The 27,574-nt window shown below is 43.0% G+C and overlaps 1 protein-coding gene across 1 annotated transcript; it reads right to left on the bottom strand.

The window, feature by feature from the left end:
* optc (opticin) lies at nt 1-27,173 on the bottom strand. Its single transcript, XM_063216458.1, has 8 exons — nt 27,100-27,173; nt 18,574-18,698; nt 12,431-12,598; nt 10,172-10,376; nt 9,770-9,928; nt 9,252-9,454; nt 7,788-7,883; nt 1-278 (listed from the first exon to the last, which is right to left on the bottom strand). The coding sequence occupies exons 3-8, from the start codon at nt 12,596-12,598 to the stop codon at nt 117-119; spliced, it is 993 nt and encodes a 330-aa protein (XP_063072528.1). The 5' UTR covers nt 18,574-18,698; nt 27,100-27,173; the 3' UTR covers nt 1-116.
* Nucleotides 27,174-27,574: the final 401 nt, after the last annotated feature.

Below are 27,574 nucleotides of genomic sequence, written 5' to 3'. Positions count from 1 at the left end.
ATTGTATTTTTTAATGAAATACAATACAAAGGACATCTACAAAATATATCCATAGTGGCACCAATGAAGTGGTGTATAACAATGTTGCTCATGTGGACTGGCCCTTTCAATAGTAATTAGCCAACTGGAAGGCGTGGCAAACACATGTAGGCCCGAGGGTAGAGACTGACGCGCAGGGGGTTGCCATCTAGTCGAATGTCCTCCAGCGCTTGTCGTACGTAGTGCACGTTGTGGCTGTTGCAGAACGTGTCTTGGTGGAGCGTCTGGATGTTGTTGTTCTGAGAGAGAGAGAGAGAGAGAGAGAGAGAGAGAGAAAGAGAGAGAGGTGGTAAGTACTAAATATATGATTATTCAAAAGGCTCACATGGCCACAAGAAGGGGTGGACAGTTTATTTATTCAAGTAGGCTATTTGTAGAACTACATGTAGGTGATATTGACAGAAATGGCTCCCTGAAATATTTACAGAGGGAGCGGTTGGGGGTTAGACATGGAGATGGAGGGACAGAGAGGGAGAGAAAGCTCAGTGGATAGACAGCATAATAACAACACATGCACCTGTCATAAGCCTGTCATAAGCACCTGTCATAATGATTTCAAAGCTCACTTTGATAGGCTACAGCACTACTCACAATGACACACCAAAATAAGGGTAACCTGGTATGTGTGTGTGTGTGCATGTGCGTGTGTATATATATGTGTATGCATGTGAGTCTGTGCGCACGTGCATGTGTACACACGCAACGGTGAGTGTGTTTGCGTGCTTGTACATGCATCATCTGTGTGTTCATACACCTCTGTGTATGTCATAGCCTCTGTGCGCAAACACAGGTGCACATGTGTGACAAGCTCTCAGACGTGTAATCTCCTTGGGACATCTGCACCAGATGACTATCTCCTGAATCAATAGCATGACCTCGGGGCTAGATGGCTGCATGCAGTTGCAGTTCAAGGCAGGTCAGGCAGTTAGCGGTTAGCGCTATCTCAATGTGAGCCGAGGGTCTGACGTTAGTCATGCAGACACAAACAAACAGAAATGAAACACGAGCCGGTAATGATTTAGTTAGGCTGATTACGAATGTCTGTCTGTGTCTTGGCCAAATACAAACAGCAAACACATAAGCCAGGAAAAAAATATATAGGATTCAAGGATTCAAGGAGTTTATTGTCATTGTCAATGAAGTCAACGAAATTGTGGGTGGAGCAACAACACTGCGTAGTTTGAAGTAGGCCTATAGAAGTAACCAAAAAGAAGTAGTCAAATAAAGTCTATATTCATGAAGTATATCATGAAGTATAATAAATAAATTAAAGTAAATAATAGTAATAATATGAGTAATAATACATTAATCAAGTAAATCAAACAGTAAAAAATTAGATCCCCTCCCCACAATTCAAGGTTAAACAAACCCAGTGCTGTTGATATTTTTAAGGTGCACAACACACACACACACACACACACACACACACATAATCATAATAAGAGGAAACAATGGGGTCATATGCACATATACACATAGTGTTATCACTCCATGTTGGTAATATCTTCAAGTTATGTGGGTTGTATGTAATGTATATGCATGTATGTCATAGGCCTGTGTCCTTTGTTTTTTTTGTCAGTTGTGCAATAGTCTTGTGATGTGATGTCATGTGTATGTCCTGTCGTAGCCCCTTAATGCACGCCGTAACTCCAGTGGCACGCTGTAATAGTCATTGAATGTTAAGTACCATAGGACTACAATACAATGACTTATTATATGGTGTGACGTCATCGGTCTAATGCTCCATTCATTTCAACGGGGCTCCCCAACGTTCGCACGTCTGTTATTTTTCGATAACGGACGGGTTGGTCTATAACAGACCGCTGTCAATGGCAACAAGACTTTTCACTGCTAAAGCGACTTTTCAACAAGACTCTAATCAGCTGCTGTGATAGACAACACCTGTTGTCCTGGCTACCTAGCTGTTGCCTAGCGGTGTTCCACAACGGCACTGTTTTGTTTTGCGCAGCAACAATCTTTTGACATTAAAAACTATAATAGACTTAACATTAAATAGGCCTAAAGAAATGTCCCCGCCATGTGTGAATCATTTAAGTATATCCAGGCCCGTTTCTAGGATTTTGGGGGCCCTAGGCAAAGGGGTTGTCGGGGCCCTAGGGCGTTTTTTTTTTTCAGGGTAGCCACGGCGCCAGAACTTCTGTTTCGGGTTTCGGAGGGGCCAGACAATTTTTGGATGGCACTTTAGTCATTGTCACATAGCCTACCATTACAACACAATGTCACAGAAACCATAGAAATCTAATGGAACAAACAAGAAGTCACCTTATAGACAGTGTTGTGGCAGGGCAACACATGCATGAAGGGCAATGAATGCATAAAGAGCAAGCATACACCAGCATTTCCTGTGAGGAAATGCAATCTAGTATGATAACTAGTCCCTAAAGTTCATTTTATGAAACTTTATGAAGAAAGACCTGGGCAAATATAGCCCATTCCATTCAGTAGGCTCCGCTCATGAAGTAGGCTAATTGAATTCAGTTTAACCTGGCCTGTCTCACATGAGAGTATGCCTATATGGCCCAATCAGATTTTTTGACCCTACCACGAAAATCATGATCTGCATTGCCAATCACAAATAAAGAAAGGTCTAATCTTTCCAACCACTTTTAAAATCTAACCAAGGGTGCTCCATTTGTGCAAAACCAACTATTGACTCATAAAACAATAGGCCTAGTCCAGAAACTCAAGGCTGAAAAACGAATGAGCAGGCACAGTGGGGTTTGGGGGGATGAGATATTGGTAGCAAGAATTCTAACCAAGCCAGGGGGGGTCTCCCCGACGAGATTTTTTTTTCGTATTGCATCCATCCACCACGCATTTGAAAATACAATCCAAAGTTGTTAGTAATACCGCAGCACACACAAATAGGCTACTCTATAGCGACCAAGGATCACTGAACAACCACCTACGTTACTCCGTGGTTGACAGCTGTGTCAATTATAGGGGACCAATAGCCTTACTCCGGTGCCCTTACCTTGAGTTGTCTTGACCGCAGAATGTATCCCAACCTCTTAGTGGGGTCGTAGGCATGTGCAATTTTTCTCAGTCATTTCAAATTATTGTTAAAGTTTGGTTTTCACTTCCAAGTTGAAGTTTAGGGTCTATAGAACAATTTGAGTTCGAGTGTCAAACACACAGATAACAAAATGGCCTGCGGGGGGCGCTCTAAAATATATAAACTGCTATAACTTTTGATTAGTTTAACCAAATTTAACATATGAGGTATGTATGGATTCAGCATTAAGAGGAGAAACTGGTGAGCTAAGTATTTGGTCACCAGATTGAAGACACACTATGTAATAAACACACTTTTAGCCCATGGACAGCAAAATTCAGTTTTTTTTAAGATAAAGGGTGGAAATGCCCTCAAAGTTGCAATGAAACATAGTTTGTTGATACAAGCTATTGTAAATATAGCCTGGGATATCATTCAACTTGATTTGTTCAGAATATCCCTGAAGCACAAAGATACCTAGGATACCTATATGCAAATATGGCTGCATAAAGCCTATGTGATATTTACGACCCAGCTTGCAACTTTGAGTTTATGAATTTAGGATCATGAGTACCATCTTTTTTCAATCGAGCCATATTCTATTAACATATAACATCACAAAAAAATATATCTAGAAGAAAATAAATCATTATTATTATTATTGTTATTATTACATTACATTACATTACATTGCATTTGGCAGACGCTTTATAACCAAAGCGACTTTCAAAAGAGGACATAATCAAGCCAACATCACAAGCAAATACAAAGTTATTAAGCAAGCAAATACAAAGTTATTAAGACTGCATTTCCGGAGAGACAATGCTATGTATGCTCTAGTATGCTTGCGGCTCCTGCACACACACACACACATACAGGGTTGTCATATACACGCACAGAAACACGAGGGAAAGAGATAGAGCTCTGTGTGTGTGTGTGCGTGTGTGCGTGTGTGTGTGCGTGCGTGCGTGCGTGCGTGCGCGTGCATGTATGGAGATGCTTCAGGTGCCTTTCAGCAATGGGTGGGTAGGGAGAGGTAAGGGTTGGATTCAAACCTGCAACCCTCTGACAGACCAACACCCGATATCCAGTAGGCCGCTTAATGTATAGAGTGGCCACAGAAGCATATAGGCCACGGTTGTCCAGGTTCTACAAGGCTGCATGTGTGCGTGTATGAATGAAGATTCTAAAGGTGACAGTTTGGCAGTCAATAGCTGAGTAATATGTGCAGCCTTATCTCCAAAAGTTTTGCAAGTTGTCAAATGATATTGACACACAAATGGCATAACCCTGTTCTTCATGTCAAAGCTGAGATCACTTTTCTAGCCTATGCGCTGAGCTGTTCACACATTTTTTCTAAGTGAATGGGGTCACATCATAGGGATTTTAAAACTGCTCTCTCTCAAACATTTTTAAGAGTTGGCTAATGATCTTAACACAGTTTGTATTCAGAGCCAAGACCTCTCTGACAATGCCTTTACCTAGTCGAAAGGTGAAGCGGTTTATTTTATTCTATTAAAAACCCCAGGACAGGTCACCTCTCACTCTAACTGCCACAGTTTGTGACATCATCATCTTGACCATTCAATGAGGGGGAAAACAGAGAGAAAACTGAGGAAAACGAGTCTGGTGAACAAATGAAAGGGGGTAGGCCAGCGAAAAATACACCACCTTGAACCCTTTTCGAGCTGTTCGTTTTGGCACTCAAACCGTGTCTATTTCTAACGTTGCAACGATTCAAAGCCACCATACTAATGAATAGAGGTGAATGGAAAAATGTATAATAATAATAAACTGTCGATGAACAATTAGTATGCTTTCCCGCAAGCATACTAAATAATAAACTGTCGGACAACAATTAGTATGCTTGCAGCAAGGGGGCAAGCAGAGGCCTTTGGCAAGCATACTGAATAATACTATTCGGACTATGTCATACATTGAAGACACAATCATCTGCTGTTATGAAGACATCTCTGTCATCTGGGAACTGTCCATTTGTTACCAGCACAGTTGACAGGAATAAAAAACGCTCTGTCTTATTATCTGCATTTGCCAGAAATGCCTGCCAATCTGGTAACAAATGGACAGTTCCCAGATTTGGACTACACTACCAAAGATGCCGTTGCCAAAGATGTATTCCAACTAGAGGTGAAGTGCAGCTGTACTAGTACTTGTACAAATAGACCTGTCAGATCTTGGTGCAAGTGCATGAAGGCAGAGTTAAAGTGCACAATGTCTGTGCAAGTGCACATACAATTTCTAAGACTGACCACTGACTGTTATTGTATCTGTTCTCTGTCATAGTTATTGTAGAGTGGAGTATTGGGATAAATATTAGCCCTATGGTCTTCTGTTTGTTCCTCATAGTATATATCATCATCACCATTATCCCTATCATTATTATTATTAGGCTATTATTATTATTATTATTATTATTATTACTATTATTATTGATTTACTTTCTTTTAGATATTAAGCTTTGTGAATAAAATGATGGCTCGATTAAAAAAAAAGCTGGTACTCATGATCCTAAATTCATAAACTCAGAGTTGCAAGTTGGGTGCTAAGTATGACATAGGCTTTATGCAGCAATATTTTTGTATAGGTATCCTAAGTATCTGTGTGCTTCAGGGATATTCTGAACACATCAAATTAAGTGATAACCCAGGCTTTATTTACAATAGCTTGTAACAATAAATTATGTTTCATTGTAACTTTGAGGGCATTTCCACCCATTATCTTAAAAAAGACTGGATTTTGCTGTCCATTGGCTAAAAGTGTGTTTATTACATAGTGTGTCTTTGATTTGGTAACCGAATACTTACCTCACCGGTTTCTCCTCTTCATGCTGAATCCATACATACCTCATTTGTTAAATTTGGTTTAAATAATCAAAAGATATAGCAGTTTATATATTTTGGAGCGCCCCCCGCAGGCCATTTTGTTATCTGTGTGTTTGACACTCGAATCAAATTGTTCTATAGACTCTAAACTTCAACTTGGAAGTGAAAACCAAACTTTAACACCAACTTGAAATGACTGCGCCTAATACTACCCCACTATCTCACTGTAATCCACAAGTTTCCAGAATCATGGTCCCAAATTCCAATGTGTAGCCTAATCCATATAATAGCAAGAAAGTGGGCTACAATGTAGCTATCCCAGTGCAGTGTGACTCGTGTTATCCGAAATATTGGTCATATGCATATGCATATACACATTGTTCATTCGTTTCTTCTTGCGTTTGTCCACATTCAAAACAGTTCCGTGTCGAAAAAAGGTGCGTTATTGAACAATCGACGTTTGCCCAGTGCTTGTTACAGCACATGGATAATGCTTCACGGATGTTTTTGAAAACATAACACTGTAGCCTAAATGAAGCATCTCGCTGTCTGTGCGATGTCAACTGGCCTGGGACAGTTTGGTTGCAGTACAGAGAGTAGCCTAATATGTCGCCTTCAAGATTAACTTTTATTTTAAAAGCAACTGTCTTGAGCCAAAAAATATGCGCAACATCCAGTGAGAGATTATGTAGCGTCATCTTCAGTTTGTATTTGCGCTGGATTTGACGGTTGAACAAATTGGAAGGGGGGCCCCCTCGAGATGGGGGTACTTTGACTACATTTGTCGTTGCACCTTTTGGCAATTGACATTTTCACGTCGCTGTCGCTGATGCAAACCTATTGGAAGGGGGCCCCCTCGAGCAGGGGGCATTAGGGAGGCGCTGTTGCTTCCCTCGCAGCAGAGCCCTTCATAAAGATGGCATTGCCTTATTATAAAGCTATTTCAAATCTTCGTTGCTGTTGGGTCCATAACCTGTCGTCCTTGGGGGCCCCACCTACTCGGGGGCCCTAGGCAACTGCCTACATTGCGTACCCTAACGCAACGGGCCTGAGTATATCCATATGATAAGCGGGTTAACTCCGCTCCGCGTCGGGGTCTAAAGATTCTCTCTGTCGTGCTGCTATTCCACGGTAGCGACCTTCTCGCCGAACGTTAACCCTTACATAACATATGGCCTTAATGCACTACGACTTGGTCATTGCCATTCTGGTAACAGTAAATGTAGTATAACGCTGTGTCGAGTGTTAAACGAGTGAATGCAAAATGAATTTCAGTGTAACTGACAATCAAGTATAGGCCTAATCGTATTGTATTTGGACCCTAAATGAATGAATAGATGAATGAATGAATGAATGAATGAATTATTGAACTGGATGACTGGATGGATGGATGGATCTTTATGTAATGCCTACACTGAAAAAAAAACTCTACAGCTGCTATTCTCACACCAACTTGAGACAGGAATAAAAGGCAAACAAATAAAAAAGGAAGAAAGCCTTCACCAATTGTGCTGCAGAGACAGTCGGTTTAATGAGACGTGAGATGTGGCTCATTCCTGTTCGCCTAATTTCATCTACATGCCTGTTTTCCCCAACCATGAAAGCCACCGCATGACAGATTCACACTTTGATAGCATCTTATCTGTCAGCCTACTTCACAGCTCTCGGGAGAAGTCTAATTAAATCTTTTCCACAGTACCTGATAAAAAGACAACAGGGGGAAAAAATGGTGCATGGAAAAATTGGCCAGGCATCATGCACAAAAATCTCATGACAGATTATTTAAAAAAAAACAACGCTTGGGCACGACAAACTATGGGGATTATCTCTCTGGGTCCATCACTGTGAGTCATGCGTTAATATGTGTGTCAGGATTTTGGATGGCTCACCTGAAGATGCAGGACTCGTAAGCTCTCCGGCAGTGGCACGGGGACATAGTCTAAGTGGTTCCTTGACAGATGCAGGAACTGTAGGCTACTCAGATCCTGTGAAGGGGGAGAGAGAGAGAGAGAGAGAGAGAGAGAGAGAGAGAGAGAGAGAGAGAGAGAGAGAGAGAGAGAGAGAGAGAGAGAGAGAGAGAGAGAGAGAGAGAGAGAGAGAGAGAGAGAGAGAGATATTTTTTGGGGATTTTCAACACACCTTTATTACAAATTCTTGGAATACAGAAGCACAAAAGTGCAGAGAGAGAGAGAGAGAGAGAGAGAGAGAGAGAGAGAGAGAGAGAGAGAGAGAGAGAGAGAGATGCAGGCAGGCAGGCAGGCAGACAGCGACAGAGACAGAGACAGAGAAACAGAGAGATAGTCAGAGAGACATAGAGACAGAAAGGCAGACACAGACACAGACACAGACAGAGAGACAGAGAGACAGGGAGACAGAGAAACAGAGAGGCCCAGAGAGGAACAGAAACAGAGACAGAGATATTCAGCCATCACAGAGCCAAACTCAGTTACATGATTAGACTTAAAGCAAATCAAGAATGGGATGGTCTGCTTCATAAATATTGTTTGGCCAGGGGTTACTAGGGAGGATGTCTGGTTTCCAAATCACAATTGTCATTTCTGATTTGCAGAGATTCGGCTCAGCCGTCCAAATCAAATTTATTGCGCATGAAGAAGCAACGGTGGGATGTCTGTCTCTGTACCAGTATCATCACAGAGGGGCAGGGCACGTTTTGGAGTAAGCTATTCTCAGCATGTATGAGGTAGATGAGGGTGATGTAGACACACGATGTAGACACACGTGTCTCTGTGACAGCTGTCAGTCAGGAATCAAAAAATCAGTGCAAAAGCATGCTGAGCAATCTCGACGCAGCAATGTCCCCCCCCCCCCCCCCAAAAAAAAAAAACCCCACCAACAACAACAAAACAGCAACGAATCAGTGACTACAATTCAGCAATAGCAATGTTTTAACACCCCGCCCCCCCACCACCACCACCACCAAAAACAAACAAACAAACAAAATAACAACAAAACAGCAACAAATCAGTGACTACATTGTGAGTCTGAAAAACTCCTGCAATGACTCCGGACTTAAAACATAAAACATGGATAAAACTGGACTGGAAACATAAAAAGGCTTGGGCATTTATGCATAGACCCCTATAAATAGTGTGCCAGTCTATATGAAAACAAGCTTTGACCTCTGAGAACTGTTGGCCTACCAGGACATGCCCTCTATGCCAGATTACCAGTCCATGCCTGAACACACTCTATCCACAGACCTACTGTACATACTGGTGTCACAGTTACTGTAGGTAGTAGTATGTATCAAGGACAATCTCAATCTCCCAATGCCACAAGGTACAGTTTAATAGACACTGAATGACAGCCATAGCAGATTTATCCTGACTGACCTTAAAGGCTTCACTGTGTAGTCCAGTGCTTCTCAGCTGGTTGCTGGTGACGTCCAGATGCCGCAGGGTGTGCGGGAGCTCTGGTAGTGTCTGGAGCTGATTGTCAGCCAGGATCAGCTCCTGCAGCTGGGGAAGGGAGCGGAACGCATCCTCCTCAAGAACAGAGATTTGGTTCCCTGACAAGTCGATGCGCTTCAGCTGGTCTGAGGAAATGTAAAAGAAAACAGCTTATGGCATGACAAGTGAGCGTTTCTCCAACAAACAAACAAAAAGATATCAAAGCTGTGTGTTACTGTATGAGGGGCAAATCTGTATTTTTCATATTTTTCATTATTATTATTGTATAATTATTGTATTATTATATATTATTTTTTACTTTTTTTGTAGTATTTCTGGAATTCAATTGTTTATGCAGCTTTCAAGTCAAGTCATAGCTTGTTGACCTTCTCCAATTTCCTCATTGTGAGTTTTGTGTTGGGCAAAGTTGATGTTTGTGATTTCAGTGCAAGTGGCATTACTTAAGTTGATGAAGTCCCTGTTGTGAACGCGTTGGATCTTGTTAAAGCGTGCGTAGAAGTGGGTGGTGCGCTTTGGTAGAGGAGGAATCTGCTCCAACTCCGCATCATCGCAGTAGACGCTACCACTGATGCACACGCACAGCAAACAAGTGGGCATGTCTGTGGAAGAAAAGACATTCTGTAAAGGGCACATTGTAAGGGTATTTCTTTTTTCAAATATTATGCTGCTGTTTACACATCCCTCCAACCATAGCCTTTTTTTATTCAGCTATTTTAACCTTGTCCCATTCCCCGAGACTTCAACTCTGTTTGTCTGCTGTTTAGAAACACCAAGGGAGCGGAACGGAAAGGGATTAACGTGATGAGAGTACAAATGCAAAAAAAGTTAAATGATTAATTCACCTAATCCAGTTTCCGGGCCAAATAATCCGGGGCCGGTGAAATCCAGTACGGGGGGAGTGGGAGCGGCGGTGGGGAGGCCAGGCTGAGTTGCCTCCTCCACCTCCTCCTCCTCCACCTCCCCCGCCACCTCCCCCTCTGTGCCAGGCATGACAGCAGGTGGCTCTGGAGTGGGAGCAGGAGGGGGGGCCACTGTACCCACTTCGATCTGCAGCGCACAAACAACAGAGAAGAGACAGCCATTGAGGGGTAGTAGAACGCAAAATGCAGCACATAATGCAGCACTTCCATTGACAGGATCATACCCGTCCTAAGAGCTACTGTAAATATTTACATTCTCTGAAATGTTCCATGTGTGACTGGTTATTGTGCAATGTCTGGCTGACTGGTAGGCTGCATAAATAGGCCTGTACTTGCAGTTTGCAGGTTCATTTAGATGTTACTTTTTATTTGTGGCTCATAAAATACATGAAAAAAGAGATGTTTAAGCATTGTGTTGCTCGTTTATGCTATGTCAATGCTCTGCACTCAGCATGAGTAGGATGCTACATACAATGCTACAGGATTTTATAAAATATCGTCAAACACGAGTAACTCGAGCAGTGGTCAATAAAGATGTAGAGATTCCTTTCAGGAAAACCTCTTTCAGTCAAAATGCATTATCTACTAAAGGCGGCACATTATGGAACTCTATTCCACTGCATATAAGGGAATGTCCCTCTTTAGCCACCTTTAAGATGGAGTATAAAAAGTGGCTTCGAGCCCAACAAACATGTTCACACTGATGGTCTGAGCCTCTACACAGTGTACACGCACACACGCACACACACACTCACATAACACATGGCCCTATTTTGGGACCTTTTTCTTTTCTCTTTTCCTTTTATTTACATGCATGCCTTTTGCTTCTGTAGTGGGTTTTATTTCTTTTGTTACTAACAGTCTGTTTTATTTTAAATTCTATATCTTGTAAACATCTAGCCTGCCTATTGGACACCAGATGGAAATTAGCCCTTGGGCTACAATCTGGCATATTTACATATATGTACATGTATGTATATGAAGAGTTCAGATGCAAAACCCCCTAAGTGCCATTTCAGAAAATAATCTTAATTCATTTTTATTCAATACAAAGCTATCAAAATTGCATATTTTTTATTTTATTTATGTAATATAACTATTTATATGTATTATCAAGTAGATAGATGTAAACCAGACCCACAATGGGGTTCTCTAAAAATATAGAAGTGCTGATCTTCAGGAATGGAGTTAGGGGGTTTTGCATCTGAACTCTTCATATGTTCATTAATGTGCAATGTCCTGAAGAAATAAAGTAAAGTAAAGTAAAGTAAAGTAAAGTAAATTAAATGAAAGAGAGAGACACAATTCATGGCACCATTATTGCTACTCTATGGAGACATTAGGCATGCATTAAATTGGATTTCAAATGAACTCCTTTTTCAGAGACCCTTTTGTCTCAACGACATGCACACACTTGTCATGCACACCCTTTCAATAGAAGGTTTATAGCCTTATAGCCTGTCTGAAGTTTTGGATCTTCTATACTTGTGAGGGACACTACAGATACCCTTCGGCACTGTAGCAATGAGACTGACAGTATCACATTTTAACACGAGCCATCAGACTTGGCAACATAGCAGAGTGAAATTGCCTCGGGCTTTGGCCTGTAAAAGTGAATTAAGAGGCCTGTTTCCTGTATGTCTTCACAGCCTGTGATTGGATGATTCAAAACATCGTTTATTTACTTATTTATTTGCAGTTTATTTGTCAGGGACAATGCAGTGCACATTATTACAAACATGACATGGCAAGGCCATGAAACAGCTTGCAGATGTGAGTACATAAAAGGTTTGTAGCTAGGTAGCTAATTTGCAACCTCAGTCCCTGGTCAGGCTAGCTATTCTAATAAAATATATGTCACCTAGACTATATAATTATACAAAATATACAGTATACAATTACAATTATGCTATCTTAAAACATACTTCCTAACATTAAAAGCATGTGCAGAAAAAAAATATGATGAGAGTGACCTTTATATGCTGTGTGTGTGTTATCTATTGTGTGTTGTCATGATTACATATTTGGTTTTCCCTCAGCCAGTGTTTCAGTTGTCTCTTAAATGTTTTAAACTCAGTTTGTGTTTGTATTACTTTTGATAAGTTGTTCCACATTTGAGTTCCAACTGAGAAACAGTTTGACTGGCCAAATTAAGTATGGCGCCAACCACACTCTCTTCACCTCTTCATCGACGTCGTCGTAGTCATAGCCTTCCGAATAGTTATTGAGATCCCAGGGGTCGGGCTCCCCGTCGTAGCTCTCCAGGTCGTAGTCTGGTTCCAGTGGTGGGGCACCTTTGCTGACTGTGATCAGGCACAGGGCTGTGAGGAAAGCAGCCTTCAACGCCATCTGTAGGCAAAAGAGAGCAGTTACCTCGGTAGAGGAAAATCAACTGATGCTACCACCATCAATATGGGCAGTTGGAGCTGTGGAGAGGGTGTGAATTTGCATTACACATAGGCTAAGTGAAAATGTATGGAGAAAACCTGACAAATTGAAACCATTAGAGTCGCTTTCACATTACAACACAGCAGCCTCTTGGTGCAGATGGGGTCACTGGCGGGCCTGTTCACTTGCTGTAAATACTCAACTACATTATAACAACATTGCCATGACATTACTGAGGGCCTTAAAGTGATACTGTCCCATTTTTGGAAATAAGCTTATTTTACACCTCTCCTTGAGCTAAATGATTGGGTTTTACCTTTACTACTCCTGTACTTTCAACCATTTTCTGAGTACGGCAGTACAAAGTTTATCACCAAGCTACCAGTTAACATTGAGTCCTATGAGACCAGTTATCCGCCAGCTGGTCCCATAGGACTCAATGTTAACTGCTAGCATGGAGGTGAGATGAAGACATATTACAATTTTGGTGAGAGTAAGGTTTTATCATAGGCTCTGCCCTAAGGGGTTAAAAAAAGGGGTCTGGCTTTCACAATGCATTTTAAGTAAATAATGCTGCTCCACAAATAAGGAGGCAAATGTGTCCCGTTTTAGAGATGTTGCTTTGTCAAATGTACAGTAACTACAATAGCTAATATCCAACCTAATACCAAGGCTTTGAAGGCATTTTTTAATGTTTGCTGTAGTTACTGCACTTTGCCTTTGTAGGGCAGAATGCCTCAGTTTCGAGTTCTTTTTTAAACTGGCGAGGTACAGCTGTGAACACTAGTGGACAGACATTTAAAGGAAGGATTCCAAGGAATGCCGTGTTTGGGGTCTGAAGCCAATGCGTTGCTAAAGTTGGACAGTTGCTCCATTGTTTACCCGACCTCTGACCTAAGCCTCTCTGCACACAGTCGTATAAGCGCATGGGAGAAGATGTCTGAGTTGACGTTACATTAACATTATTTAGTTAAAGCCAACCTGCCTCGGAGCACTTTCTCATCGTAATTCTTGCAGTCCAGATGAAACATAAACACTTCTCTTTTTTTAAATTCAATATCATTGTCCAAAATGACGTCAAAAAATAGTCTTGAGAGAACCCAAAGGGCTGACCCTTTGGACCCTCTTTAAATTGAACTAAAGGAGCTATTATTGGGACTGTTTTGAAGACTCCAGGAAGAATGTTTGCCATGGAGGCTGACACAAACGTGCGAGAGGCAAAGAGACCCCAGTTAGAGTCGGCCTAGTAGTAGCTGGCCTATGACAGCGAGACCCAGGACCACAGAATGCCAAAGGCTAAATCAGTTGGAAACAAAGTTGATGCACAACTTCATTTAGGAATTGTATGGCCGAGTAGGACAACTAGTAAGACTACTTTACCTGCATCCTCTGCATATCAGTCATGTAACCTAAACTACTTGTTCTTGGCAAACTGTGCAGTAGCTCAATTTCACATTTTCTTTTTTGTACACAAAGCATACCAAGCAATTGCACCACGAAATTAGACTTGCTCTGGTGCTGACCATTGTCTTGCTTCTCTTTTTTTTTCCCAAGTTGTTGCATATTCTAGTATTAGTGAAACAGCCAACTAGCCCACAATTCAAACACCCAAACGTGAAAATTACTATCAAAACCCTGTCTCATTGCTAAAGGAAATAGAAATAAGATAAGAAAACGTACCTTGTGTGTCTGTTTTGTTGTCAATGTGTTGAGTGAGTGTGGTAAATTAGTCCACTCCTGGGTGAACAGGGCAGAGAGAGCCAGGGCGAGAAGTAGAGAGAGAGAGAGAGGGGGAGAGCAAGAGAGCTTTGGAGGGAGCCCTGTTAGTGCAGTCTCAGAGCCTCACAAGACACCCCCACACACCGTCACCGGCAAAGCTGTCGGTCATCAGTCCAGGTTTGGGGCCGGGGGTTTGGGGTTTGGGGCAGGACAGAGTGGCGGCGAGAAGAAAGGCAAAGGTGGAAAAAAGGGGCTTGGTTGTGTGTGTGTAGGGTCAGGCCCACTGACAGGGGAAACAAATGGGTTTAGTGTCCTTGGGCCCAGGGAGAGGGGGGCCCCAGAATTGGGTCCCCATTGCATTGTATGAACTGAGAGGCGCCTGCTTTCAGATGAATTTGTCCCGGGCCTGGTCAAAACTGCCAGCGCCCCTGGGTGGGTGTGTAGGTGTTAGGGTGGTGGGCGTATGACCTCAGAGAGGCAGACTATGACTGAGCTCGCTCAGCTGTGACTAATGCAATCTACTTCCATTCATCAATCCACTCTCACCTCGGCCTTTCCCTTCTCTGCCTCTGAACAAATTCTCACAGGTTGCTAGTCAGGAAGATTAATGGGCACATAACAACTTCTTTCTCTGGCAAACAGCCACATTTCTCTGATCCTGTAACATTAAGAGTGTGTCACTTGCACAGCTAATTGCTTTGCCAACCGGAAATGACTGGTTTCAGTTTGTTAGTTGTTAGTTGTCAGTTTGTAAGTTTCGAGCTCTTTTGCAACCCGTTATGAATCTCATTTGTCATCTTTCATACGCAGCATGCCTACATTCTCTGACATGTTGTTTTCTAAGTCTTCATTGGCCAAGACTAATTAACATTCCTGATGCGCCAATGACTGGAAAACACAGTGCTGTTGTGGGATCAGCTATGCGATGTTGGAGATGATTGCGTAGATGTGTTGACCTCGAGGCTAAGTCAGTTTCCCAGGCACTTGCCAACGGCATGCCCACAGAGACTTAAAGTTTACTGCTAACCAGAAGACAGAAGACAAGGCTCAGGCCTCCTCTCTTGTCTCTCTTCTCACAGACAAACATTACTCTCTCCTGCAATACAGTACACCAGAATTGGTAGGATACAAATTAGATTTCTTAGCCTGATAATCTACTATAGGCCTAGACTTAATTAAGAATATATTCAACTGTATTCCTGCCAGCCCCTCTTCAGTTACGAATCTGGCCTATACTGTAAGCGGAGATGACATGCAAGGCATTGATATCGTTGAACATAAAAAATAGTGAAATAATTGGTCAAAAGCTGGTCAAGTGTGAGATATTTGGGCAATAATTGAAATGAGGAATCCATAGCTTCAGGTGAAATAGTGTCATATTTTGCCCATGGACGTAACTACCATTGAGGACTCAGAGGTCATGTCCTCTGTATTTCTTTCAGAAATGCTAAATTTCTATGATCAATATCGATCTATTATCAACAATGGTAAATTCAGTCTGTATACGCCAACCCCTATTCCCAGTTGTGAGAAGGAGAGTTCCTCCACTTTCTCACTACACTGGCAAGCCTAAAATCCTAAAATGCTTTTAATATTTCGTGCACTGATATTGACATGGGACATTGTGTTATGTTGAACTGAACTTTCTTCAATGTGCATCGCGGAGAGCCCTATCTCGGTCATTTTGTGAAGTGTTCACGAAAAAAATAACTTAAAACTTCGTGGTGCATTCACGTTATTGCCCGTTTTTCGTGGTTGGGCCACGCTTCCGCTGCCTATTCATTTGAATTGCCCGACTGCTGCCTAGCGACTCGTGGTTGGTATTTTCAGCGTGTGTTGTTGCTATGGTTATCCAAGCGTCTGCAGGGGCGGGGAGGGGGTAATGACAGAACACCGCTGATACACTCGGGACTCACTAATTCGACGCCCTTTCGGTACTTACGCCTTATGTCATACGACCCTAAACCTAAACCTAACCCTAACCTTAACCCTAAACCTAACCCTAACCCTAACCCTAACCTTAACCCTAAACCTAAACCTAACCCTAACCCTAACCCTAACCCTAACCTTAACCCTAAACCTAACCCTAACCCTAAATTGCTTGTTTGAAATGTTTGATTACCATGTGACGGTACCGAAAGGGCGTCAAACTAGTGGGTCGCTAGGCAGCAGTCGGGCAATTCAAATGAATAGGCAGCGGAAGCGTTGCCCAACCACGAAAAACGGGCAATAACGTGAATGCACCACGAAGTTTAAAGTTATTTTTTTCGTGAATACTTCACAAAATGACCGAGGTACGGTTGGGCCCGCATGCACGTCAAAGTCTCACTGCGAGGCGGAAGCGTGCACCGCTTCAGCAGGACAATTTCCATCTGTGACTTTGGGGAAAAGATTGTTTGGCGGGATGTTTAAATGTATTTTATTTTCATACATTTCATTTGTGGCAACTGTATTTTGTGTCTGAGCTTGGGTTGTGGGATGTGTGCAGAGGGCAACTGTTTTTGTGTTTTTGTTACGTTAATTGCATTGCGTTAACCTGCAGCTGATTCTGAGACGGTCTAGATTGATTGAATAATTGTTTGCCCGTATTGAAGGGTGTACTAAAACCCAGTGTCAGTTGGGGTTTGGTGGAGTTAGGAACAGAGAAGCAGAAGTGATTACTGGCAGAAGCTGTCTTCAAAATGTGTCATGTAAAACCTGCTGTAAACCAGAGACAGCAGAGTTTGTATTGAGTAGCTGTTTGGAACCACTTTATTTTGATTTCGCATTATTTTCATGTTTGAGACATCTTCAGTTTATGATCATTTTCTGTTGCCCTCGTGCACGTTTTCATTATTTCGTGGTGAAAATAAAAATGGCCATATATTTTTGATACATCTAAGTTCCAACTGGCGTGACTTTAACCCTTCAACCACTGACACTCCAACCGCAAGCGCTATCCTGGCAGGAGAAGCATTCGCGACTCCACACCAATTATTTCCCTCAAACACAAGCCATATTTTTTTAATCATGAGTTCAAATATCCTGACTCTATTATCAGAATATTAGGAAGCCTTGCAATAGTCTGCGTGAGTCATGGATGCACATAGCAAGGAGAGTACATTCTGAATGCATCCTCAACAATGCAACAAACGTAAGAGTTTGACTGAAGAGTTTGAAGCATTCTAAATGTACAGTGTGCAGTACACAGTATTTGACATCTGTATTTGAAAATGTCTCGTTACGGCCCTGATTTTGCCCACATTGAGCAAAGGATGATGAGGCAGTAGATTGATGTTTGGGTATGCGTCCCTCTCATCTCCTCATCTTCACCAAGCTTGTATCAATTGTCATGAACATCTTGTCATATTTTCATGACATATGCAGTAATAGGCCCAACAGCTGTTCTGGAAGTGGTGTAAAATTAAGCAAATCTGCTTTTGTATGTACAGAAAATGCACAATATGTCCCAACATATTTAACTCTTGTGGGGAATTTCCAGAAGACATGTTTAATGTTTACATCTACAGTGGATGTACAATCGCCCACTGTCAAGTCATCGTTGTCTAATGTCTACCAAAACAATTACACAACACTGCAGTCACTGAGGTTGCGTAACCTTGGAAATCTCAAGAGAGTTGCAAAACCAAACCGGAAACAGACATTTGAAATAATTAAGTCAGAGCATGCTTACAAAACTTGTGAAGGAAAAGCCAGAGGCAAACTTAATCTTCTAATGGTGACTATTCCTATGCTATTTGGACAACTTTGCAACACACTTGTGACCTTTTTTACTTTGATGCTTTTGTGGAAGAAAGCCACATTAAAATGGTCTCCTCTGACCTCCTCAGAGGGTGGACACATCAATCAGGTCCAGTCGTATCAAATCAGAACAAAAGTTGTCCAAACAGATCAGATCTAAACAATGTTGTTGATTTATTTGCTCAAGATGTACAACAGAGAGTGCACCTATAGTACATCATGTCAATACAATTAATACATACGCGTTGATGAAAAGTCTCTGCAAACAGCCACCTTAAAATGCAGACAAGTTAACACACAACATAGAGTTGCAACCCAGACACCTGCCCTGAGGAGCTTCGAGTAGCACACCCAAAGCCAGTGACAGGAGGGCCTGACTTCTCTCTCTTTTCATCCTCTCAGGCCCTTCTACCATGTTCCATTGCCTCAGCCGAACACATCCATGCAGATAATGCTTTACAGTAATGGGGCCCTACCGTGGCCTAGCGGTAGGGCACTGTGTTACTACGCCGGCGACCCGGGTTCGGTTCCGGACCGGGTCATTTGCCGATCCTTCCCCGTCTCTCTCTCCCCACTCATTTCCTGTCTCTCCTCCACTTTCCTGTCAGAAATAAAGGCAAACAGTCCTAATGCTTTAATGGATGCATGTTTACATTTCACCATGACTTTGCAGTTTCCATGTTTGTCATGCACTTTATGCATGTGTAACGGAATGAATTATGTTGTGGGTGGGTGTGATGACTGGGCCAGGACAGAGGGGGAGCTGTGGCGCTGAGACAGGAAGTGCCCAACTTGACAAGATGGCTTCCCAATATAAACAGGAAGTTGGTAGTGTTGGCTCTCTCTGGTCTCCTTTGTGCAGGGGGTAAGGTTGGTGGCGCACAGGTGGTTGTTTTTGGTGTGCATGTGAGTGATTGAGTGTAAGTGTGTCTGTGAGATGTAACTGACTTATTTATGTAACTTACTTGATCTCCAGTAGCTAGGCTATGCAACCTGGTGGCATGGTTTCATTGATGGTTGTGAGTGCATGTGTTAGTACAGTTTCAATGTGTGATTGGTGTATGAGTGGGTGTGTATGCTTTATTTCATTTGCTTTTGATTTCTGTCTCATGCAGGGTGGCCAACCTGTAGTGGGACACCGTGCGCCACCAACTACTTCAGCCAGCGGCCCAGCATAGGTTTGATTTTAGTGAAAGTGATTTTAACCCTTTTTTAGATATTGATTGTTAAACTTAATAAAGATCATGTTAATTGTAACTTAATGTATAATTGCTGAGGTTTTAAGCTTTGTGCATTGGGCCACTGGTTGTAGTGAGGGTTTGGCTGTTCACCACAGGCCGATTTGTAGTGTTTAGTTAGCCTGGTCCGTTTGCAGTGCCTTGTACCTTTTCACAAACTATTTATTGAGTGCATTTGTAGTGGTTTACCGCATTGCTGTGTTTCTGTGTACAGTATTACCCTGCTGGTTAACAGCCATCCCTCCAACCCTCCTTTGTTTGCGATGTATTTTGCTTGTAATAAAACCCTCAATATTATTGTGAAACTGTCTCATGGCTCTTCAATGGTGTCAACAACTTTACTGGTGTTTGAACCTGGTGTTACATCTTTGGCGTAGTCTGCAGCACCAGTATTCTAAAGTTGTTACATCATTGAAGATGTCTTAAATCGGAATGAGGGAGGTTTGAGACCAAGAGATTTTATTTCTGTGCCATATTTATTTCTGTGACACCCTGTTGACAATTTTAAGCAATGAAATGTGTTTTAGTAAGTATACTGTACCTGACTAACGTGATTGAAAAATGATCTGCGTAGATGGGGAACTCAACTGCCTAGATGCCAGCCCTGCCTCTGCCCCAGTCACTCACTTGCTCTTCAGTTTGAGGCAACACTCGGAAGAGAGTGTGAATCTCGGCACTCTGTGTACAGGAGTGCCGGCAAAAGATGGTCGATGACCTGCCTACAACCCGAGATGTGAAGACGGGGAAGAACGTCAGGCCGGATAGGAGGAAGAGAGCCATGCTATTGTTGAGCAATGAAGAATGCCCCTTGAAGAACAAGTCTGCCCCTTGTGGTGGTGGTGGTGAATGCTCCAGGTGTGTATGGATGGTGTGTGTCATGCTGACTGGATACTGGCTCCCAGGTATCGTGGTGCCAGGACAGGGTTGGGAGAGCTTTTTGGGAGAATTGGCCAATGGCTGAAGCCTCCAACCTCCTGGCCACAGCTGAGGGCAGCCAATGGCAACGTGGTCCTGCATCTGTGGTATGGAGTGCTACAGTTGGACGTTGCTGGAAACTGTGCTCCCTCTGAAGTCAAGAAGCAAACACCCATGAACACCGGTGGAGAAAGAGCATCGCTTCACCTCACCAAAGGGCCTTGTGGGCGATGACCATCTGGCAGGTTGACGCGTTGCAACGGTGACAAGTATTCGTGAGGTGACTGGTGGGGCAGGGCAGCATCAAAAAACGTATAAGTCAAGGACTCCTTGGATTTTCGGTGGTGGTAACAGCCACAACATTGACACGCCTGTTTATGCTGAACCTGAAATGGGGAGTGGAAAAAAAGGGGTTTGCATAGAATGTTGCTTTGACCTTGTCCTCTAACAGGCTCCCGTAGAAGAAGCGGCAGCAGCAGATGGACCTGGTCCTGGACCCTCGACTCCAGCAGCAGGTGTGCCTGGATCCACAGCACCGATATGGTGACGACCACCTCTGAGAGCATGTTTGAGGCCAGCCTGAGGACAGGCTGTGTAAAAGTGGAGGGGGGTGTAACGGAATGAATTATGTTGTGGGTGGGTGTGATGACTGGGCCAGGACAGAGGGGGAGCTGTGGCGCTGAGAGACAGGAAGTGCCCAACTTGACAAGATGGCTTCCCAATATAAACAGGAAGTTGGTAGTGCTGGCTGGCTCTGGTCTCCTTTGTGCAGGGGGTAAGGTTGGTGGCGCACAGGTGGTTGTTTTTGGTGTGCATGTGAGTGATTGAGTGTAAGTGTGTCTGTGAGATGTAACTGACTTATTTATGTAACTTACTTGATCTCCAGTAGCTAGGCTATGCAACCTGGTGGCATGGTTTCATTGATGGTTGTGAGTGCATGTGTTAGTACAGTTTCAATGTGTGATTGGTGTATGAGTGGGTGTGTATGCTTTATTTCATTTGCTTTTGATTTCTGTCTCATGCAGGGTGGCCAACCTGTAGTGGGACACCGTGCGCCACCAACTACTTCAGCCAGTGGCCCAGCATAGGTTTGATTTTAGTGAAAGTGATTTTAACCCTTTTTTAGATATTGATTGTTAAACTTAATAAAGATCATGTTAATTGTAACTTAATGTATAATTGCTGAGGTTTTAAGCTTTGTGCATTGGGCCACTGGTTGTAGTGAGGGTTTGGCTGTTCACCACAGGCCGATTTGTAGTGTTTAGTTAGCCTGGTCCGTTTGCAGTGCCTTGTACCTTTTCACAAACTATTTATTGAGTGCATTTGTAGTGGTTTACCGCATTGCTGTGTTTCTGTGTACAGTATTACCCTGCTGGTTAACAGCCATCCCTCCAACCCTCCTTTGTTTGCGATGTATTTTGCTTGTAATAAAACCCTCAATATTACTGTGAAACTGTCTCATGTCTCTTCAATGGTGTCAACAACTTTACTGGTGTTTGAACCTGGTGTTACACATGTACATTTCCATCATAAATGCACAAATAAGTTGTCCCATCTTATGCCTAGGCACTTATGAGGTCTCCTTGTATATGTGTGTCTGTGTGAGTGTAGGTGCTGTCGTTCATTCCATGTTATATAGGTTTTCTTTAATAATTGTGCAACAACGTTCTGTTCTGTGTGTGTCTGTCTTTCCGTACTTGTACAACAAAGCTCTCTGTCTGTCTGTCTTTCCGTCTGTGTGTGTGTGATGATGTGATCAGAACTTCATGTCCTAGTTTGGCAGGTTTGATTGAAGTACACTTTCGTAGCCTCTTAGTGCAGATGGGGTCGTCGGCGGATCTATTGACTATGTGCTGAAAATACTCAACTACATCGTAATAACAACATTTCTATGACAGTACAGAGAGCCCTAAGTAACAGATAAAGTCATAGCCATTACAATGTTGGTGACAGGAAGTTTATAACATAGGCTCTGCACTAAGGGGTTAAGGGAAGGCGCCTACCTTGCTGTCACCTCTTTGTCTTTTACGTTAAGACATGCTTCCAGCAAATCTCTGGTGAGCGGTTAGGGCGTCAGACTTGCATCTCAGAGGTTGCCGGTTCGACTCCCGACCCGCCAGGTTGGTGGGGGGAGTAATCAACCAGTGCTCTCCCCCATCCTCCTCCATGACTGAGGTACCCTGAGCATGGTACCGTCCCACCGCACTGCTCCCCATGGGGCGCCACTGAGGGCTGCCCCCTTGCACAGGTGAGGCATAAATGCAATTTCGTTGTGTGCAGTGTGCAGTGCCTGTCTTAGTGGGACAGAATTAACATCCCTATCCAGGAACGGTTGTTTGAGTGGGCTACGTCCCCAGATGATCCTGCCATACTCGAGTTCACCAAAGTCGACCCCGGACACATCAGGGGAGCTCAGGGTGTGTGGCAGCTACCTATAATTTTATTTTTTGCCTAGACAGTTATTCCAGCAATTTGTTGGAACTTCCAAGCTATTTACGCTGAAAAGCAACCAGCATCATATTACCATGATGTTAAGGCTCTCGCCAGCCCCAACAGGCCCAAGCATGGACCCAAGCGCAAGCCCACCCCAACCCTACACGACCCAGCACGGAGCCTCCCGCCCACACCCAAGCTTCACACTGAGGTAACATCAAGATACATCCATTCAAACTAGTAATTTAGACTAGAGCTTGGCCCCATCGAAGGACACAATACGTACAGTACAGTTATAAAAATAGAGACTCCAGTCTGTGGTTCCCAACCCCCTACTGTAGCAGCTCTTTCATTAGCATGTTATCAGTCACACCTAGACCCCATCCTGCCTCAACAGGAGGGACCCCTACCAGGTACAGTCAGGAAAGCTGGTAGGCTTTCGGGCGCATGGTTTCACTTGCACTCAGCGGAACCGGCGGGGAGTCTCACCCCTGCTGATTGGGCCTCCAGCTTTGGGCGCGTTCCCCTTACTGCAGTGCCCCAACTACGGGTATTGCGTCCGTCGTCAGAGACCCACCATCTCGTACATCAACGCTATGTAGCGACCTTGTGGTTTTTGCTTTGCTCTGAGGTTCTCACGGAACACGTCTCTGCATTTTGTCTCGGTTTCTTGGTCTGTTTCATTCCTTCAGGCTAGCACCTGAGGATATAATGGGAGCATAGGGGCGGGCCCGTTTGCTGCCTGTGGGCCCATACTAGGAGACATGGGGACCCCTCCCTGGAGTGGAATTTGGCGACTTTATACTCTCTTACTTCGTCAACCAATCGATCTTCGGTCATCGAGGGTGCCCTCCCATCTTTTAACACGTCAGTACATACACCAGGTGGTCTTGCATAGTGAGGACTAATCCTCACAACCTTATTGTTTCCTACGCAGTATTGCAAGCAACTAAAAATAAAAATTCCTTCTATCTTTTCATCCGTATCCTCAGTGTTTTACCACTGAGGCCTTCCCCTGGCCCAGCACCGTGTTGGACGCCATCCCGTTTTAAGTCCCCCTAGACTGGCTGGCACACATCCTTCAATCTATCAGTCCTATTGTACAGTACAGTAACACTAGGGCCCTCTCCTGGTCCAGCTACGTGTCGGGCACAAAGACGTTTTCAGTCCTTATGACTGGCTGGCACGGAACTCTTTTCATCTTTTTCACCTCATCAGTAGTTCTTCGCAGAGGTGGACAGAGTTATGAAAAAATGTAATTAAAGGGGCACAATGTAGGATGACATTGTTTGTGCGGTGCCCGTGGCATGCCTCTCTCAAAATCTACACAGTAATGGAAAAATTCAGTTTAAATAAACTCGCTGTGAGACTGTTTTTCATCACGGAATGCCAGCAGTTGATACAAATATGAATACGGTATGTAAAGCGATGTTTCAAATGAAAAGTGTTTACCACGACACTTGTTCGGACCATGTGTGGTTTTCTAACAGCAGACGTGAAAGTGGTCTCGAGAGCCATCGTTCACTTACTAATGACTCGCACATCGGCTGACTTGGGGCCGTGATTAGTTAAACTTTTCATCCTACCTGGAGCCCCTTTAAGTAAAGTACCATTACTTGGTTCAAATTCTACTCAAAGTAAAAGTAAAATTACCTCTTCAAAACTCTACTTGAGTGAAAGTAAAAAATTGCTTCTTTTAAAATGTAATTTGAGTAAAAGTCACTTGGTTACTTTCAGTTAGCTTTTCTGTCGAGCATTTTTTTTATATATTCCTGAATAGCACCCTTTGTGACCTCTGTCTATCTCTGCACCAGTCATCTTCCAATAACCTGGCTATTGTGACTACAAAATTCAGTGCGTGATGGTCTGGCACTTTGTTTTCCCAGGGCCTTCAACCTGCCTTTATACATGCTTCCTTATAGATGTTTTTTGTTTTGTTTATTGAACAGTGTTGTGAGGAGGGGCAAGACACTGGCAGCCAACCATGTGAACAAATGTTTTGACCGACAGCGGTTTCCAACAATCAGAGGTTCAGTTGTGCGCAGCTAGTTTCGTGCAGTCAGGAGAAAACAAAAAAATTGAACCCATATATTCTACTGGTTGAAGCTACCAATCAGGCCACTCTTTCCTCTGGCTTATTTTATAGAGGGGAAGTTCACGTTTTCTCCAAAAAGGGAGGCGGATATGAACTACAAATAGCCATGTTTGCCAGACTGACTTAGTCAGAATCAAAATGATAGGCAGGCCCAGGGTCAGCCCATTGATCCAACAGTCCATACTCAGAACTTTGGAGTCTGAACTTGTGCTGGGGCCTTCCCAAACATATACCGGCCTCACCACATCCTGCACCCATTGTTATCATTGATAGATAGCTAGATAGATAGATCGATAGATAGATAGATAGATCCCAATTGAGCCTAACATTCTCCATCACCTGTTTGTCTTTTACGTTAAGACATGCCTCAGGACACGCTTTAAAGTCTACATGTATCCGCGTCCATCAGCTCCTGTATTAGGAGCGTGCCGGGACTGTTTTGTTTTCATGTCAGTAAAGGCACAAGTGGCCAAGTTGGGCCTACTATACAACAACTTGTTTTAATGCTGCACACTATATATTTACTAATCAAACATACCACACATAGTGTCAGTTTATTAACTAGTGCCAGACATCACCCCAAAAACCACCACACTTTCAGTCTGATTAAATTAATAAAATACTACGGAAAATGGAAAACGTTATCTTACCAGGTAAAATTAAACACATATTATGCCTAAATTCCACTTATTGCACAGTAATGTTCAAATGGTATTAACCTTTTACGACTATGACCACACACTTGCTATGTCTTGGCAACAGACATTTTTACTGCTCTTTAAACAGACCGTCTGAACAGCTGACTGTTTCTGGTTTTGTCTGAGAATTTACTGGCGTCTGTTTGACAGGCACCACACAGTCCACACAGACATCTCTTGTCAAGGTAGGGAGGGGGAGGGATGTGAATGCACGCACGCACGCACGCACGCACACACACACACAAGCACTCTCTCTCTCTCTCTCTCTCTCTCTCTCTCTCTCTCTCTCTCTCTCTCTCTCTCTCTCTCTCTCTCTCTCTCCCTCCAGTTTAAGGTTTTCTTGTCTGGAAGGCAGTTGTAGTTAAAGAACTACATGTAGACTACAGTAGCGGTACGCAGGAATGACCCTATATGGTCTCCACTGATAGCTTGCTCCACCATTGAATGACGAGGGAAGCTTCTTAATGAACTCTGAAGTGGAATCGCTCAGCATGCTCCTTGACATTTAAAATATTATATTACTGTGAATCATATCATCTCTCAAGAGCCTCTCTCAAGGTGTGCCTTGATGTTAGACATTCCAACTCAAACTAGTTTTAAAGAAGTTTATCTTATAATACCAAGCTACTGTGTACGAGAACTGTGACAACATTATCCATTCTTTTTCACGATCGTCCAAAATGGTAAATTTACATTATAATCTGTATGATTTATGTATTTGTGTGTGTGTGTGTGTGTGTGTGTGTGTGTGTGTGTGTGTGTGTGTGTGTGTGTGTGTGTGTGCGTGTGCGTGTGCGTGTGTGTGTGTGTGCGTGCGTGCGTGTTTGTGTGTTTTAAACTAAACTAAACTAAACTAAACTATACCATCCAATAACGCTACAGTAAGTAAACAAATCATAGCCTATATTTTATTTTTTATATTTCCAAGATGCCAACTTCAAATCAATTCACAAAGCCTTTCCACCCATTTGAATGAAAATCTGTGACCACGACCTGCAGCAGTAGAAACCAAAGAGAGATGCAGTCAAATCATCTAATTTAACATATACAGTACACTATATGCACAGCCCCACAGTTACTGCACAGCATGTCTGCTACAATACAGTACATTGTATGGAGCAGCATGTGTGGAGGACACATAGGGGACACATCTCTTTATTCAGCTCTGGGCATCCCAGAAGGCCTCATTAGGATTGTATGGGGGCATGTAAATCAGCTTCAACTGTACATAAGGATGCATAACGTTATGACTATACCTACCCACCGACTGGGGCACAGTATTTAGCATTTCACCTTCCGATCTCTGCTGACCTTGTCTAAATATAGTCGGCCCTTCGTCACTCCTCAGTGTCCTTTGCAAACTGATTGAACTTAATAGAATCAGGCCAGGGCAATTTCTGCCAAATGCTTGCGGAGACCGATGTGGGGAGAAGCGGTTAATGCAATCAGATGCGGTAAAAGGGGGTTTTCGCAATAAGGATTATATAGAAAGAAAGAAAGAAAGAAAGAAAGAAAGAAAGAAAGAAAGAAAGAAAGACAGAAAGAAAGAAAGTCCCAATTTTTCAATGAGACAAGCACACCATATCATACAGTGCACTTAATGAAATTGCATTTATGCCTCACCTGTGTAAGGGTCAGTCCCAAAAATGCAGCACAAGAGAAAGGGACACGGGGGCAGATGGTGGGTTGCAGAGAGTGCAGGTCACTCTGGAAATGATTTAGAGATTTACAAAATATACAGTAAGTTCACAGTGCAGCAGGAAACGGTAATAGTATCTCTCATACCTTATTCTACCACTGCCATTGCACAGCTGTGGGAAGACCACCATGTAGGCCTACCTGTTTTTCTTACAGCTATATACAAAATCATGTGATACGTAGCACAGGGAGGTAATACATTGTCCGTAAGAACACTTTTGCTGTCAGCAAAGGTAAAAGCAACAGTACACTGGGACTTTTAGTGGAGTTAGACTTTAGAGTACTTTATTGTCCCCATAAAAAAACTGTGCACTCCCTACGCATGGCATGGGGAGTGTATTTATGTCTTTTTATGTTTTATGTTTTCTATGTTTTGTATGTTTCTTGTGTTCTCTGTGTT

The sequence above is a fragment of the Engraulis encrasicolus genome, chromosome 14 (genome assembly GCF_034702125.1).
Source record: "Engraulis encrasicolus isolate BLACKSEA-1 chromosome 14, IST_EnEncr_1.0, whole genome shotgun sequence".
Lineage (NCBI taxonomy): Eukaryota > Metazoa > Chordata > Actinopteri > Clupeiformes > Engraulidae > Engraulis > Engraulis encrasicolus.
The sequence above is the reverse complement of the archived record's forward strand: the minus strand, read 5'-3'. Positions and strand labels throughout refer to the sequence as shown.